General features: G+C 30.6%; 1 protein-coding gene across 1 annotated transcript in view; it reads right to left on the bottom strand.

Moving 5' to 3' along the window:
* LOC129963082 (ABC transporter G family member 20-like) overlaps nt 1-15,090 on the bottom strand; it is an 83,282-nt gene that overhangs the window by 34,780 nt on the left and 33,412 nt on the right. Inside the window, exons 3-5 of the mRNA XM_056077117.1 lie at nt 9,841-9,995; nt 6,927-7,034; nt 6,413-6,506 (exon numbers count right to left, since the gene is read on the bottom strand). Of these exons, the coding sequence (XP_055933092.1) occupies nt 6,413-6,506; nt 6,927-7,034; nt 9,841-9,995 (357 nt within the window). The remainder of the gene's footprint in view (nt 1-6,412; nt 6,507-6,926; nt 7,035-9,840; nt 9,996-15,090) is intronic.

Raw genomic sequence — 15,090 nt, 5'->3', positions numbered from 1 at the left:
TTATTAATATGTATAATATATGTTCTTTAAAGTGTACAAAGATTTCTGGGAGATAATGTTTTTTTGTGTCTTTTTGCTTATTGTTTTTTTAAACGTTTTTGTTTATTTTTGCAGATTTTTTAAAAATATTTTTGTTTAACTTTAAAATATTTAATGAAGTTTTGTTAAGAAACAGTTATAGATATTATTAAAATATCCTTTTTCTGATATATTAATTTTCAGTAATGCACATAACAGTATTTCATTAAAATTCCTAAGAGCATGCATATTTTTGGAAGCCACTGCAAATAATGTATAGATTATGTTAAAAGTTACCACTTTTTTGTTATTTTGTTTAAAATTACTTTTTTTAGTATTTTTATGATATACTAAAACCAGTTGTCTTAAAAGCGAACCGAAATTTAATGTCTTGTTCTTACAGTTTCACAAAATTTGCTGCTTAAATTACTTATATATGGCATTAAAATCAATAAAATATACTGGTGGTTATTAAAATAATGGGAACACCTGTGAATAAAAGTGACATTTTTGAATACGCTTCGTAAGTATTAAAATATAATAATAGCCACCAGTTTTTTTTTATAAATAGCAATGTATATAATCTGTTAGTATGTTTTAGCTTTGTTAAAGCTCTACAATTCTCGGATTTTTTTCAAAAGCGTAAAATGTCGGACCTCTCAGATTTTCAAAGAGGCCAAATTGTAGGATCCCGTCTAGTTAGAACAAGTGTGACAGAAACATCCCAACTTTTAGACGTTTCTAAAGGTACAGTGTCTAATGTTATGACAGCATGCACACAGCGCGGCAAGACTAGCTCGGCAAAGCAAAATAGTGGGCGGAAAGAGAAGTTCAGTGAAAGAGACCACCGGGTATTGAAGCATATTGTAATGTCTAAAAAGCGAACACATGCAGCAAAAGTGATCGTAGAGCTCAATAACCATCTGAATTCTCCAGTGTTAGTGATTACAATTAGAAGGCACCTTTATAAACAGAACATTTACGGCAGAGCAGGAATTCCCAAGCTACTTGTCACAGATGTGAATGGTAAACTTCGTCTACAGTTGTGTCACACTCACAAAACCTGGACTGTTGATAAGTGGAAAAAAATAATATGGTCTGACGAATCGTGTTTCACACTTTAGCCTACAACAAGACGGGTGCACGTTTGGAGGACACTTGCATACGCGTATGATCGTGATTGTCTCCTTCCAACAGCCAAGCATGGAGGTGGATCTGCCATTAAATGGGCAGTCAAGTCGTGGTTTTCTGCTCTACTAATCGTAACCTTGAAAGGAAGGATGATTGGGAAGAAGTATAGAGAATTTTATGCTGACTAATGCGGAATAGCGTACAATGCGGAATCGATATCCTCCACTGGCATCTCTCCCAGAACTTTCACAATATCTCCATTAAGAATAGTACAATATTCCACTAAACACTGTTCAACACTTGTATGAATCGATTCCTAGGTGGTCCTACACCATATTAATAAATGATTCTTTATAAATCTAAGGTGTTTACATTAGTTTGATAACCACCAGTGGCTCAAAAAATTGAAAGTACACCTTATTTTTATTTGATAAATCCGACTTTCAATATAAATAACACATTACCGGAAAGTGCGAACATGTTTTTATTTTTACACATAACCAATGGTAATGATTTAAAATAAAAAAAAATAAAAATCAACGAAAAACTTTTAAATTGAAACGTTTCAGAAGCATTTTAAATAAACCTACTCAGAAGTTTGCCTCAAAAAATTGAGAATACGCCAATGAAATTTTTGCAATATCACGCATAGAAACAAAGTGTCACTATTAATTTGCATGTCTTTTGGCTCTTATAATGGCCTCTAAACGTCGTGGTACCGATTCGACCCATTTTTGGTGGTATCTGAAGATATTTTACACCATTTTTCTTGCAACACTTGTTTTAAATGAGTTTTGTTTCTAATTTTGTGTTTTTGGACCACTGCTTCGAGTGTGGCTCACAGATATTCAATGGTATTGATGATAGGGTACTGTGGTGGTGTGTGTAACTGCTGTTTGAAATGAAAAAGACACCATATTTTGACGTTACAAATATTCTATTTGGGATTGTTGTCCTGCTGGAAAAGGGAATTTCCTTCTAAACACAAATTTTAACACTTTCCTTTAGATTGCTGCGACCATATGGTTCATTCAACTTGTTACAGAAACTTTTCAAATCATAGGCAGAAGTGTAGGTGTTGAAACTGTGCGAAATGCCATTAGACAAGCTGGATATAAAAGGCGCATAGTTAGGGAGAAACCGTTCATCAGCTTACAAATTCAGAAAAAGCATTTGAAGTAAGCAAAAACTCATCAATTGAAGACCAATAATCTTTGGAAGAAAGCTATATTTAGTAATGAAAGAAAACTCAACATCTTTGGAAATGACAGCCATCGATCGTACTGTATGGAGAAAGCCTAATACTGCTTTGGATCCAAAAAAATTACGTCCTACAGTTAAACATGATGGTGACTCCGTCATGATTTGAGGTTGCATGGCTTCATCCGGGGTAGGAAATTTAATTTTCATAGATGGTATTATAATCGATACGGTTTTCTTTGATATACTTCGCAGCAATCTAAAGGAAAGTGTTACAAATTTGGGTTTAGATGGAAATTCCATTTTCCAGTAGGACAACGACCCCCCAAAATATATAATAAGTCAAAATATGGCGTCTTTTACATTGTAAACAGCAGTTACACACGCCACCACAGTACCCCGACATCATTACCATTGAATATCTGTGGGCCACACTCGAAGCAGTGGTCCAAAAACATAAAATTAGAAACAAATCCCATTTTAAATAAGTTGTGCAAGAAGAATAGGATAAAATATTTTCAGATACCACCAAAAATGGGTCGAATCGGTACCATGACGTTTAGAGGCTATTATAAGAGCCAAAAGACATGCAATTTAATAGTGACACTTTATTTCTATGCGTGATATTGTAAAAATTTCATTGGTGTATTCTCAATTTTTTGAGGCAAAATTCTGCGTATGTTTATTTAAAATGCTTCTAAAACTTTTCGATTTAGAAGTTTTTGGTTTATTTTTCTTTATTTTCACTCTAAATTAAACCATTTGTTATGTGTAAAAATAAAAACATGTTTGCACTTCCCGGTAATGTGTTATTTATATTGAAAGTCGGATTTATCAAGTAAAAGTAAGGTGTACTCTCAATTTTTTGAGCCACTGTATATATGCCCCGAAGTCGGTGTAAAGGGGTGCATGGAAATGAAACTTTTTTGTATTTATCTCACTCTTTACAGCCAAATTTTTAGGAAAATGCAAGAGAAGCTGAATAATACCGTTAAAAAGGCCATGTAGGCTGCTATTTGGAAGTACAGTATTTACATTGTGTTAAAAATTATTTTTTTTGTACCATTTTGTCTAAAATCACTTTTTAATACAATTTTTAAATGTTTTAATATACCAGTTGTTGAAACCAATTCTCTTAAGGGTGACCCAAAATTAAATTTTTCATTATTTCATTATCTTGGTCTCGTGGTTTTATTTTGTAGATTAATTAATTTTTTTAAATGTCTTAATACACCAGACAGTGAAACCAATTCTCTGTAAAGGTGAACCAAAATTCAAATTTTCATTATTTCAGTTTTTTTTTCCTTGTTGGTTGCGTTATTTTGTTTTGCAGTTTGTTTCGTGTAAAATATAAAACATAGATTGCTTATGTAAAGATACATTTTGAATGAATCGCCAAGCGGGTGTGGTTTCCTCAAAATTTTCCCGCATATTCGCTAATAAATCTGTCATCTCCCCCCCCCTGCCTCCGGATAAAATTGAAACCCTTGGGGAAGGTCGAGAATGCCATGCAAGGAATCGATTAACAATAATTATAATTCGATATCTTTGGAATGAATCTATCATTTTTACTGAATCTATAGTGCGGCGTTTGTCTTTCAGTCCCTGACACACGATTAATACACAAATACTCGAAAATTGAATTAGCATTTTCAACACTTTTTTACAAACCGACTCAAACCAAAATTTCACGCTGAATTACGATTGCAGTTACAAGATCACATACCTCATTTCCTAAACTTAAATCATTGATTTTTTTTATTTGAGTTTTACATGCTTGCGAAATGCAAATCGATATATGGTCAACTCCTAGACGAATCTGGCACCACATTTGTACAGTATCAACTTTTTAAATATTAAATCTATGCACCTAATTTTAGCAGTCTATCTCTCTTTGTTTTGTAATTATCGTATTGTTAGCTTATATTAGCACACCCGGATAGACAGACTTCTTTTCAATGAATTTTGTTCCCAATTTGATCGAAACCTACAAATTTGGTGTTAAATCCTTTTACTGAAATTCATGCATTCCTCTGGATCTCTTCGCTTTGCAGTTATCGTGTTAAATTATATTCTAATAACTGGACAGACGGACTTTCTCTGGTTGGATGTTGCTCAAAATTCGATAGAAATATACAAATTCAATCATCCATCTGAAAGCATTTCTGAGTTATCTGAGATAAACAGACAGACTTATTCAAAATATGTGTTTTTCGAACTCAGGGATGTCTAAGACGTGGAAATTCGTGGAATTTTTCGACAATTATAATACTTTCTCTATATTTAGTTTACGAAAAAGTAAGAATGCGGCTTGATCGCAGACTGCTGAAAATACCAGACTGAGACTGTTGGAAATTCCAGGGTTTTTTTCATTGTTAACGAAAGGAATTTTACAGCAAAAATTGTCTAGTGAGATAAAGTGAAGTCTCGCCATTGTAGAACTTGTTCCCGAAAATTCCATGAATAGCAGAGAAGTAAATGGAAAAATGTTGAATGCAAATGTTGAAATATTTATACATATTTGTATAGAGGTGTTGTGATGTTTTTAAAATCAGATTCTTCTATAAATAGTTATTTATAGAAGAATAAAATGTCTAAGTGTCGACATTATATATTTTATAGATAAAGAGAAAATGAAATTTCATAAACAAACTATAAAAACATACATTTCATTAAAAACATGCACTTACCAAATTATGCATTGTCATCAATAAGCAATACATAAAAAAGAAACGCCGAGAGAAAATAGTTTTAATTGTTTCTGTAACCGCGATAATACTCATAGCATTTAATTATTTTCTATATGAATAAATATTTTTTATGTATTTGTTAAATTACATAGCTAATTCTTAATCATTTTCAGAAATAACACAATTGCGATTTATTCAGAGAAGAACATAAAACATATTTCATAACTTAATAATATTTTTTAGAAGAAAAACCATTATTATTCTTTTATTAAAATATTTTACAAAAAAAAATGATTAGAATATTTTTCAGAATAAGAACTGGTTTTATAAATTCAAATGAAAATTTTTTCTTTGCATTTAAATATAAATATTGCTTATAAATGCTTTTAAAATTGCAATTAAAATTGATAGTGCAACATGTAACAACTTTATCTCAAACATCAGTGACGATGAAAAGGATTTCTGATAATCAACTAAATGATTGGATCAAAATCCCCTGGACTAGTCCTGTAGTGCATTGACAGGATTGTGCTTGTAGCGAAACTCATCTGAAATATTGATAAGGTAATATGCTAAGAGAAATTGCTGTGTTAAATTCAGAATTATTCGAATCAGTATCAGTATCACGTTTGGAAAGAGCTGGATTTGGTTATGCATATTGAATGAGGTTATGAGTATTTTGAAGTATACTCAGAAACAATCTAAGAAATCTGATCTTTAAACTCTACTATAACAACTCCCGTAACAATTATCACTTACCACAGGCGCGTTTGCAAGTCACTGTTATTGGAATAACAATTCTTTGCTCTTTAATATCAGTGCTCTACAGAACGTGGAGCAATTTGATGCAACTAAGTACATGAATAATAATGAATAGTTATATAAATAAAAAAATTAATATACCACATTTTTAAAAAGATTCATAAACCCATACAGGTTCTATATAGATTTAGGAATCTGTATGAGGTTAGGGAAATTTTTTTGTGCTTTTTAGTTCATTTTCAAAACATGGTATATTAAAAAAAAAGTTAATTAAATTATTTTCTATTTTTAAGTCGTGTGAATGTAAAATTTTGCAATCGATTTTAAACTAACTTCCCGATCTGCTAAAGACATGTTATGGCGCCATCTGTCGGCAATGAAAAATTTTAATCGATTGCAAAATTTATTCCGAAAAGACAGATAAGAAAGCGAGTTAATATTGCACTGACATCCAGTTCAAGCTATATTTAAAGTTTTGCGTCTCTAACTCATAGGAAAGTTAGTTTAAAATCGATTGAGAATTTTTAATTGGACAATCAAACAGACTAAGAAGAAAATGCTTTAATAAAAAAAGTGTTAAAATAATAACTAAAAAGAAATTTCTAGCTTACAACATGGGCTTGCCGAGCCTCCTCGACGTAATGTGTAGTGATGATGATGGTGATGGAATCTGTCGATGCCAATTTCTGCAAATGTTTCCAAATACTGAAATAAAATGGTCGGGATATTTCAGATACTCAAAAAAGGCATTCATATTTCACAGCCCAAAATTCAGAGAGAAACTTTTGAATAATATGCGGACTATTGCTAATTTTTCTTTGATATGATAAACTAGTGTAAATGGCACTAATAAAATGTACATTTTTATGGTTAGCAGATTTGCCAAAATCCCATAATGAAATCAGACAGAAGAAAAAAAATAAACTGATTTTGCCAGTTTAGTTTCAATGAGATTACTCTACGTATGTTTATTGTGCAAGTAAAGTCTAAAACAATATTTTCTTTTTTTGTAATAAGACGTGGATCATAGAAGATTATTGACATAACTGTTAACATGGTAGGCAAATAACTGGTCGCTGAAGGCGGCTAGTATATCTTTAATATTAAAAAACAAACAGTGATTACCTTCTTCGAAGAAGTGGATCTACTCCCACAGTGGGTTCATCTAGCATGAGAAGTGGAGGTTTATGTATGAGAGCAACAGCAAACGATACTCGTCTTTGTTGCCCACCACTGAAAGAAAAAAAAATCAATGTGCACAAATTAAGTCACATTTTATTTATGTAGCATTCTTGTTTTACATGTATTTTTTTGAAAATTTTAATAAAAATTCTAAAAATAGATGTAGTGAATTAGAGAAATGAAAAAAAAATTAACATTTCCGGATTATAATTATACTAGATCTATTAATCAATCGTCTGCTGAAATCTAAGATTCGGTGAAAGTATAATGAGACTGACTACATGAATTAATAGTATATATTAGTTAAAGAAATAAGTGAAAAGTAAAATTTCTTTCTATTAAATATCTGCTGCGTCGTCGCATCTTAAAAAATAAGTCAAATGGGTATTTTGTTTTTAATTTATACTTCTGTTTAATTTTCACGTGTTGCAATTCAAATACAGGCTTCGTGACAATTATTACGCAAGAAAAACTATTAACCTCATGCTTAACTATTTGCATTAACTATCAGACCAAGTATTCAAACTGTATGAATAAAATATGGAACGATAAAAATGAAATTGTCTAGAAGAGGCGTAGTGATTTGTTTCCAAATGAATGCTGAAGATGTACTTCAATTTATAAGTCTTACATTATGAAAATAATAAATTGAAATTTTAAGTACACACGCATTTCAGATTTGATGATATGTTAACACTTTTGGTTCAACAGTTTAGTCTCACTTATCTGTAAGGAAAGGAAGATGCATTAATAATGATGCATACTTAACTATTTGCATTAATTATCAGACCAAGTATTCAAACTGTATGAATAAAATATGGAACGATAAAAATGACATTGTCTAGAAGAGGCGTAGTGATTTGTTTCCAAATGAATGCTGAAGATGTACTTCAATTTATAAGTCTTACATTATGAAAATAATAAATTGAAATTTTAAGTACACACGCATTTCAGATTTGATGATATGTTAACACTTTTGGTTCAACAGTTTGGTCTCACTGATCTGTAAGGAAAGGAAGATGATAGGCTGGTTAAGTCCACGAAGTGATCTCTTCGGATGATTGGTCTTGGTTGGGAATGAGAGTTCAATATGCCATGATTTTAGAATCTGAAATGTCTTTTGGAAACTATTTTTCCAGAAATTGTCCATAAGTATCACCACGTTAATTCATCTATAGGCGTTTTATTAAAAGATAAATTTAACTTTTCTAAAAATAATCAAATTTCTAATTAGTGAACAGCGCATCATTTTAGAAACGAGTAGTTCTGCAAAAAATATTTAATACAAGAAATAGAATTCTTAGATATCTAGCTATACAGATTTATATCTAGCTATACAGAAAAAAATTACTGTATATTTATTCTGTAATCAATTATAATTTAGAAAATTTTTGATCATCTAACTTTTTTTAAAACTTTTAATTTAAAAAATGAATGTGTATTAAAACTGATAATTTTTCTGTCGTGACTCCATGAAAGCGAAATCAGAACAATTAAAAACTAACAAAAGAAAAAAGCATCATTCCGTCGGCCATTGCACTCAGCTCAGCATCTTAAAATTATATTTTCCTTTTTAACATTCACACACACACACACACACACACACACACACACACACACACACACACACACACACACACACACACACACACACACACACACACACACACACACACACACACACACACACACACACGTCTTTATTATAAGTATAGATAGATATCTACTCTTTTAGAACGTTTGGCGCAGTATGGCCAAACTGACCCTTGTGCAATTAAACCTAACTTTTCCTTTAATAAGAGTAATGTATCACGCATAGAAAAAAACTTGCCTGTAAAGTAGAAGAGTAAGAACAACACAAGAGCAAGCTTTCCTTTAAATTTCTTCTTCTTCGTGCAATTGATTCAAACAATAATATCTTGTTTGTATTTTCATATGTGCTAGGGCAATTTATTTTTTATCAAGAAAAGGCCTCATTAGAATGCTAGAAGAATTCTCCGATGATAATGCTGCTATTTTTAACGCAATCTTGATGTTAAATTCAGAAAATGAATGACATCAAATGAGAAATCATGAAAAAATATTCATAAATTCATTTTTGCTTTTATCCCGGAACCCGTCAGATATTTTTATTTCTCCAGAAAACAGCTTTTTATCTCAATATAAACCATTAATCACTTTTTTTCTATTAAAAGAGCGAGACAAAAATTTTAAATTTGTAATTTAAATATATCTACTTTTTAAAAAAGAATAATAATACATCGCTCCACATAAAAGAATAAAAGCGTCTCGTTCACAAATGTTCAAAAAAATTTTTTTTATGCGATACATAACTAACTGTCAGGCTTCTTCTTCTAACAGATAAATCAACATGTCTAGAACTTGCCTATCAAGTGAAAGAGAGAGTACTTTTTAACAGAAAGCTCTTCTTTAAATTTGTTCTTTTTTGTGCAGCTGATTCAAACGATAATGTATTATTTGCCTTTTCATCCAACGGTTTTTTTTTATCAAGAAGAGTGCTGATTGAATCGATATGATCGGGGAAAATACCCCGATGATATCTCGGCTATTTTTAATACATTCCGGATGTTAAGTTCAGAAAATTATCGATAACATCAAATTAGAAAGTGTGACAAATTATTGATGAATTCATTCTTGCTTTTATTTGGAAACCCGTCAGATAATTTTTTCTAGAAGATAATTTTTTTTTATCTCAGTCTAAACCAATAATAAATTTTTTTTATTCAAAAAAGACCAGGCAAAATTTTCAGTTTTGTTATTCAAATATTTAATTAATTACGACATATTATCAAGTATTAAAATTTGAGTCGCTACAAAATAAAATCAGTTATCTTACCTGAGATGTTTAATTAACTTATTCTTGTCTGGTATATCCAGAAAGCTTGTTAAAAATGAGATTCTTTCCTTAATAGCCGATCGGTCCATTTGGTAGAGTCTTCCAAAATAAGTTAGGGTCTCTTTCATCGTTATTTCCGGATACAGTGCTAATTCCTTTTGAGAAATAAGATCACAAATTAAAAAGATTTAAAATTAAAAATTATTAACAGAAAAAATTACCAATTTCAAAACTAAAAATTTTCAAAAATGTATGAGATATTACAAAAACATATTGATAATGTAAGTGAATGAAATTTATTTCAAAGCTAAAAGCAACAGGCATAGGTTTTTTTTTTATATGTCATACATTCTAAATAGCTTTATCTCATTCGGAATTATGTTATCCATTTATTTCATTACATTCTTAAAACTTTTTTTGGTTTTTTTTTTGTTTAATGCTAACGATTTTCTTAATTTTTTATTGTTTTCTGACTTTAAGATTAATAGAGTCGTTATTTGTTATCGTCAGGGGAAGAAAATGCATGTTGTAATTCTCTTCAAATAATTACTCATTCCTTTCTGGTGAACACCATTTTATTTTCGGACACATTTTTTGTGCCACTTCATGTAGACTGTTACAGATTAGGACACCTCTCACAGTTGGATGCCTCGTCTCTCTCACAGAATCGTTCTTACACACTCACTACGTTCTGATATACAAAAGAATTAACAGAACTTTGTACTCGACAGATACGCCATCTATCGGCGTGAAGCTGTAACACATGTATTACGAATGACTTAAGAATTTATAAGGTTTTGGTTTATTTAAATGAACTGCTTTTCACTTTCTCGTATAAGTAATAGTACAGTGAAAGTACAATAATTGAAAAAAAAAATCGAACTTAATATTTTGACGAATCTCCATGTTTAAGACATTCAGGATTTCGAAAAACATACTTTTGGAAAATTTCCGTCCGTTTGTCTGTCTTTCTGTGACGACGATAATTCAAAAACGCTTTGAGCTATATTTGGTATACGGTATTTATACCAAATTTGCAGATTTCTATCAAATTTTAAGCCAAATCCGTTCAAATGAAGTCTGTCTGTCCGGCTGTTTGAATACAAATGAACACGATAACTACAAAACGAAGAGAGCTATATTAATGAAATTCCGTATAAATATTTAACACCTATTGTGTGGACACCTGCTAAATTTTGAGCCAAATCCAACAAAGGGTTTACTTTCTGTCTGTCTGTATTTTCAGAAACATGTAAATGTAATAATTCAAAAACACTATGACTTAAATGCATCGCATTTATCATTGTATTTTGTGACTGTAAGTGTAATTTTGTGTCAATTTTTTTGTTTCAATCGATTGGGAAAAACTCATCTAAATACCGAATTCGTTTTCGGATACTTTTAACAGCACGCCAGAGATTAATCGCCAAAAAATTCGTCAAGGATCGGACGATAGATTCAGTAGAAATGCCAAATTCACGCCAAAGGTTAATATTAAGTAACTATTATGCGCCAATCCATTGAAGGCGTTCTCTGGGATAACGCTTTTACTACAGACTATATGCGAGAATGTTTTGGGGAGACTACTCACAATGGTTTTTATAATTCGATGATCAAGATGTATCATCGACTCCAAATAAATTCTAGTAATTTCACCAATATCTATTTTATAAAAATCTCATCTCAGGATTCTATATAATATCTGAGTAATTTATAAGATGAATAAAAAAAGAGAATTTAGAATACCGTGAAATTTAGAAGATGGATGAAGAGCACATTTACACTTTTAATAATGCAATGATGTTACAGGACGATTATAATTTAGAAAGACTTATTACACAAGTAACAGAACATACAGATAACAATTGAAATAATACGCATTATTGTCTGATAATTTGATGATATTATAGACTTGAAGTTGTATAAAGGGTGTTCCAAATTTAATGCAAGATTTGAATTTGCCAATTTAATAGTGCCCTATTAAAAAAAACCATTTGACAGCTGACAGTTTTGGGTTAGTAAAAATGGAACTCTACATGATAGAATGACGTGTTTTGATTGTTGAACAATATTTAAAAAATAATGAAAGTCTGGCTGTCACAGTTCGAAAATTTGAGAAATGGTCCCCTAGATCGTGAGGTTTAACACCAATGGATTTCTTTTTATGGTGTTATTTGAGTGAAAGGTCTATTACCAATAAGCCAAGAAGCACGCGTGCATTGAAGGAGGGAATTATTCAGCGTTGTATCAACGAAACTGAGTCACATTTATGCAAAATGGTCAAGAAAAATTTCGACAAAAGAGTACGTATGTGCCAACAAAGGTGTGGATGCCATTTGTCCTATGTGTTATTTCAACGTAACCCTATCCTGTATACTTTATGATTCAATAAAAATATAACAATTTAAAGAAGAAAAAAAAAACTGTGTTTTTTATTTAATTCAAATCTTACGTTAACACGTTGTTCTGTCGTGTAACGCTCCGTTTTTACTAACCTTAAACTATCATTTGTCAAATAGTTTTTTTTTAATTGGATCGCCAATACTTTAGCCCATGAATGGTGGCAAATTCAAATCTTGCGTTAATTTTGGGGCACCCTTTATAATAGATTAGTTGAAATGAAATAAAATCAATATCCCCAGCGAACCAGTGAGTCGCCGAAAGCAGCAAGTGTTAAATCGTTTACAATGTGCCCCTTTTCCCACATATGTATAATACAATTGTCTAGACTCCGCATTGGCCACACACGTCTTACTCATATATTCGACGATCGAGGACAATTCCGCACGAGATGCAAAATGATTTTAACGGTTCTTCACCTTTTAGTAGATTATCCAGATTTTAATGATCATCGTTTAAGATTTTTTAATACTTCAACAGTGGACATGCAATTGCTTGTGGGGGAATATCCCCACAAAAATCTTTTTAAGTTTTAAAAGCAATTGGTTTTTATCATATTATTTAATATTTCATTATGCTACCACTTTTCTTTTATCTTGTTCACTATGTTAAGAGACATTGACATGCAATTTTATCTATCAGTTTCTATTTTTACATAAATTTACATAAAGACACGTTCTTTAATATTTTGACCGTATGTCTGGCGCAGTATGGCCAGGTTTGGCTTTTGCGCCAATAAACCTCACAATCCATCCATCCATCCCACATATAATACTAAGCCTTTTCTAATATTTTTCTTTGAACAAATCCAAACTCTTTCCTTTACACGAAAAGAATACCATTTACGTGTTTAACATTAATGAGCAAATTCAGTGCTGACCTTTCTTTCGATGAAAAAGTGTCATCAATTTTTCTTGTATTTGATCTACGTAAATGAAAATTATCCGTGAGTCCTTTGTAAAGAAAATTTTCTCCTTATGTCAAAAATTTCCTGAAGTGTACGTCTTTCGAATTTTAAAACGACTAAACAAGGAAAAGAAAAATTTGAATGAAATGAGCTTTCAATGCAACATCGCTTCTAAGATTATTGATGCTGTAATATCTCATAAATATTTCCCTTGATTCCTCATATTTTCATATGTAAATTTAGAGAGCTCTACAATCAAGAAAAATTAACTCATAGTTAAATCATTTTTTATAAACCGTTCTCATCATCATTTTAACCAAAACAAATTAAGTGTGGGTGGGTAAGGTTCCAAAAATCTGTTATTCGAAATAAGATAATATTTAAGGCATGATAAATCTCTTAAAAACTACTCTTAATTATAACAACGATAATGCGGTGAAAAATTCGATTCAATGTCATCGCAAAACATAATATAAATCCACTAAATGAAACAATGGAAGGTATTATTATAAATCATACACAAAATTAAATGAAATATTTTGTTAAAGTTAGAGAAAAACTTTATGAAAATAAAATTGTTATTACTGAACAGCTCATTTTATTTTTACATTTTAAAGTGATAAAAAAATTTTTTTTTCATTAATAAACATCAAAGTGATGAGGAAAATGCAAAAATTTCGCTTTTATTTTAATTAAAAATTTAATAAAGACTGTTAAAAATCCTTTATTAGTAATAGCATCTAATACCTAAGATAGCAATACGCGAAATTTGCTGGTTACAGATTCAGTGATATCTTTAAAGAGCAGTTTGAACAATTTTAGAATAACGCATGTAGCTTGAAGCAATTTACAGATAGTATTAAGCATATCATCATTATCATATTGTGGTATATCAATTGTCATTATGTTGCTTTTTTTATTTCAGGAATGAAATGATATTTAATCTAGAACACTAAATATGTAAATTATCGTAACTGAGAAAATTCATCCATAAATCCATTCGTTGAATGCTCACAAAAGTGGAAAATTAAACTAACTAAATGATTTCAACTTATTGCTAATGCGTACAAAATCCCAACTGGACAAATTAAAAAATCCTCTTTATTTAGGCATTAGTCAGTTATCCCCATTTCGTTTGTTTGCTCAGTTAACCGCATTTGGACTTTTAATAGTTTGAAATTTCTTTTTAAAATGCAAATTTTCGAACTTCTGACAAAATTAATTCTATAAATTTCCCCTCAATTCATCTAAAAATTTAAGTAATAAAGTAAAGCTAAGAATCAGTTTCCCACTCCCAAACATTGATCCGATTTCGTCAATTTTTATTTCATTTTAAAGCTGAAGATCTCTCGATATGCCATCAATGACTGCATGTCTCCCATCGGCCCCAGAATTTTGAGTAAAATCTCAAAAGTACTATTTCTTTAACGTTCTCTGTGGAAAAAACAAAACAAAACAACTTTCAAATTTATTTATATAATTATTCCTTAAAAAAATCAGCAAGCATATGAAATAATGCTTCTAAGTCGATTTGGATAAGAAATTTTTTAATAGACTTTAATTGTCTAACAAAGTAAAACAAATTATAAAACAGTATTAAAATTTGGGAATTTCTTTATCATTTTCTTGTGTATGAAATATACAAAGAAAAAGCATCATAATCATCAAAGGAACAACTAAGTTCTAATTAGCCACGAAAATTTAATGTGTCCCCTCATTTTAGATCACTATGAGAAAGAAAAATCCGGTAACTCAAAAATACAACCTGATGGATTTATGAAATTTGGTAGCTTTTATATTAGAATCACAAATTATTGTGTTAATTTAGATGAAATCCGTCAATAGGAAGTCAATATGTTTGTACATCCATGTTAAATTGTGCATCATAATTCAATAATGAAAATAACTAGGTGATTGAATTTCAGCACATAGTTTTAGATTTT

The sequence above is a fragment of the Argiope bruennichi genome, chromosome 3 (genome assembly GCF_947563725.1).
Source record: "Argiope bruennichi chromosome 3, qqArgBrue1.1, whole genome shotgun sequence".
Taxonomy (NCBI): domain Eukaryota; kingdom Metazoa; phylum Arthropoda; class Arachnida; order Araneae; family Araneidae; genus Argiope; species Argiope bruennichi.
Note: the sequence above shows the minus strand (reverse complement) of the source record. Positions and strands in the feature narration are given on the sequence as shown.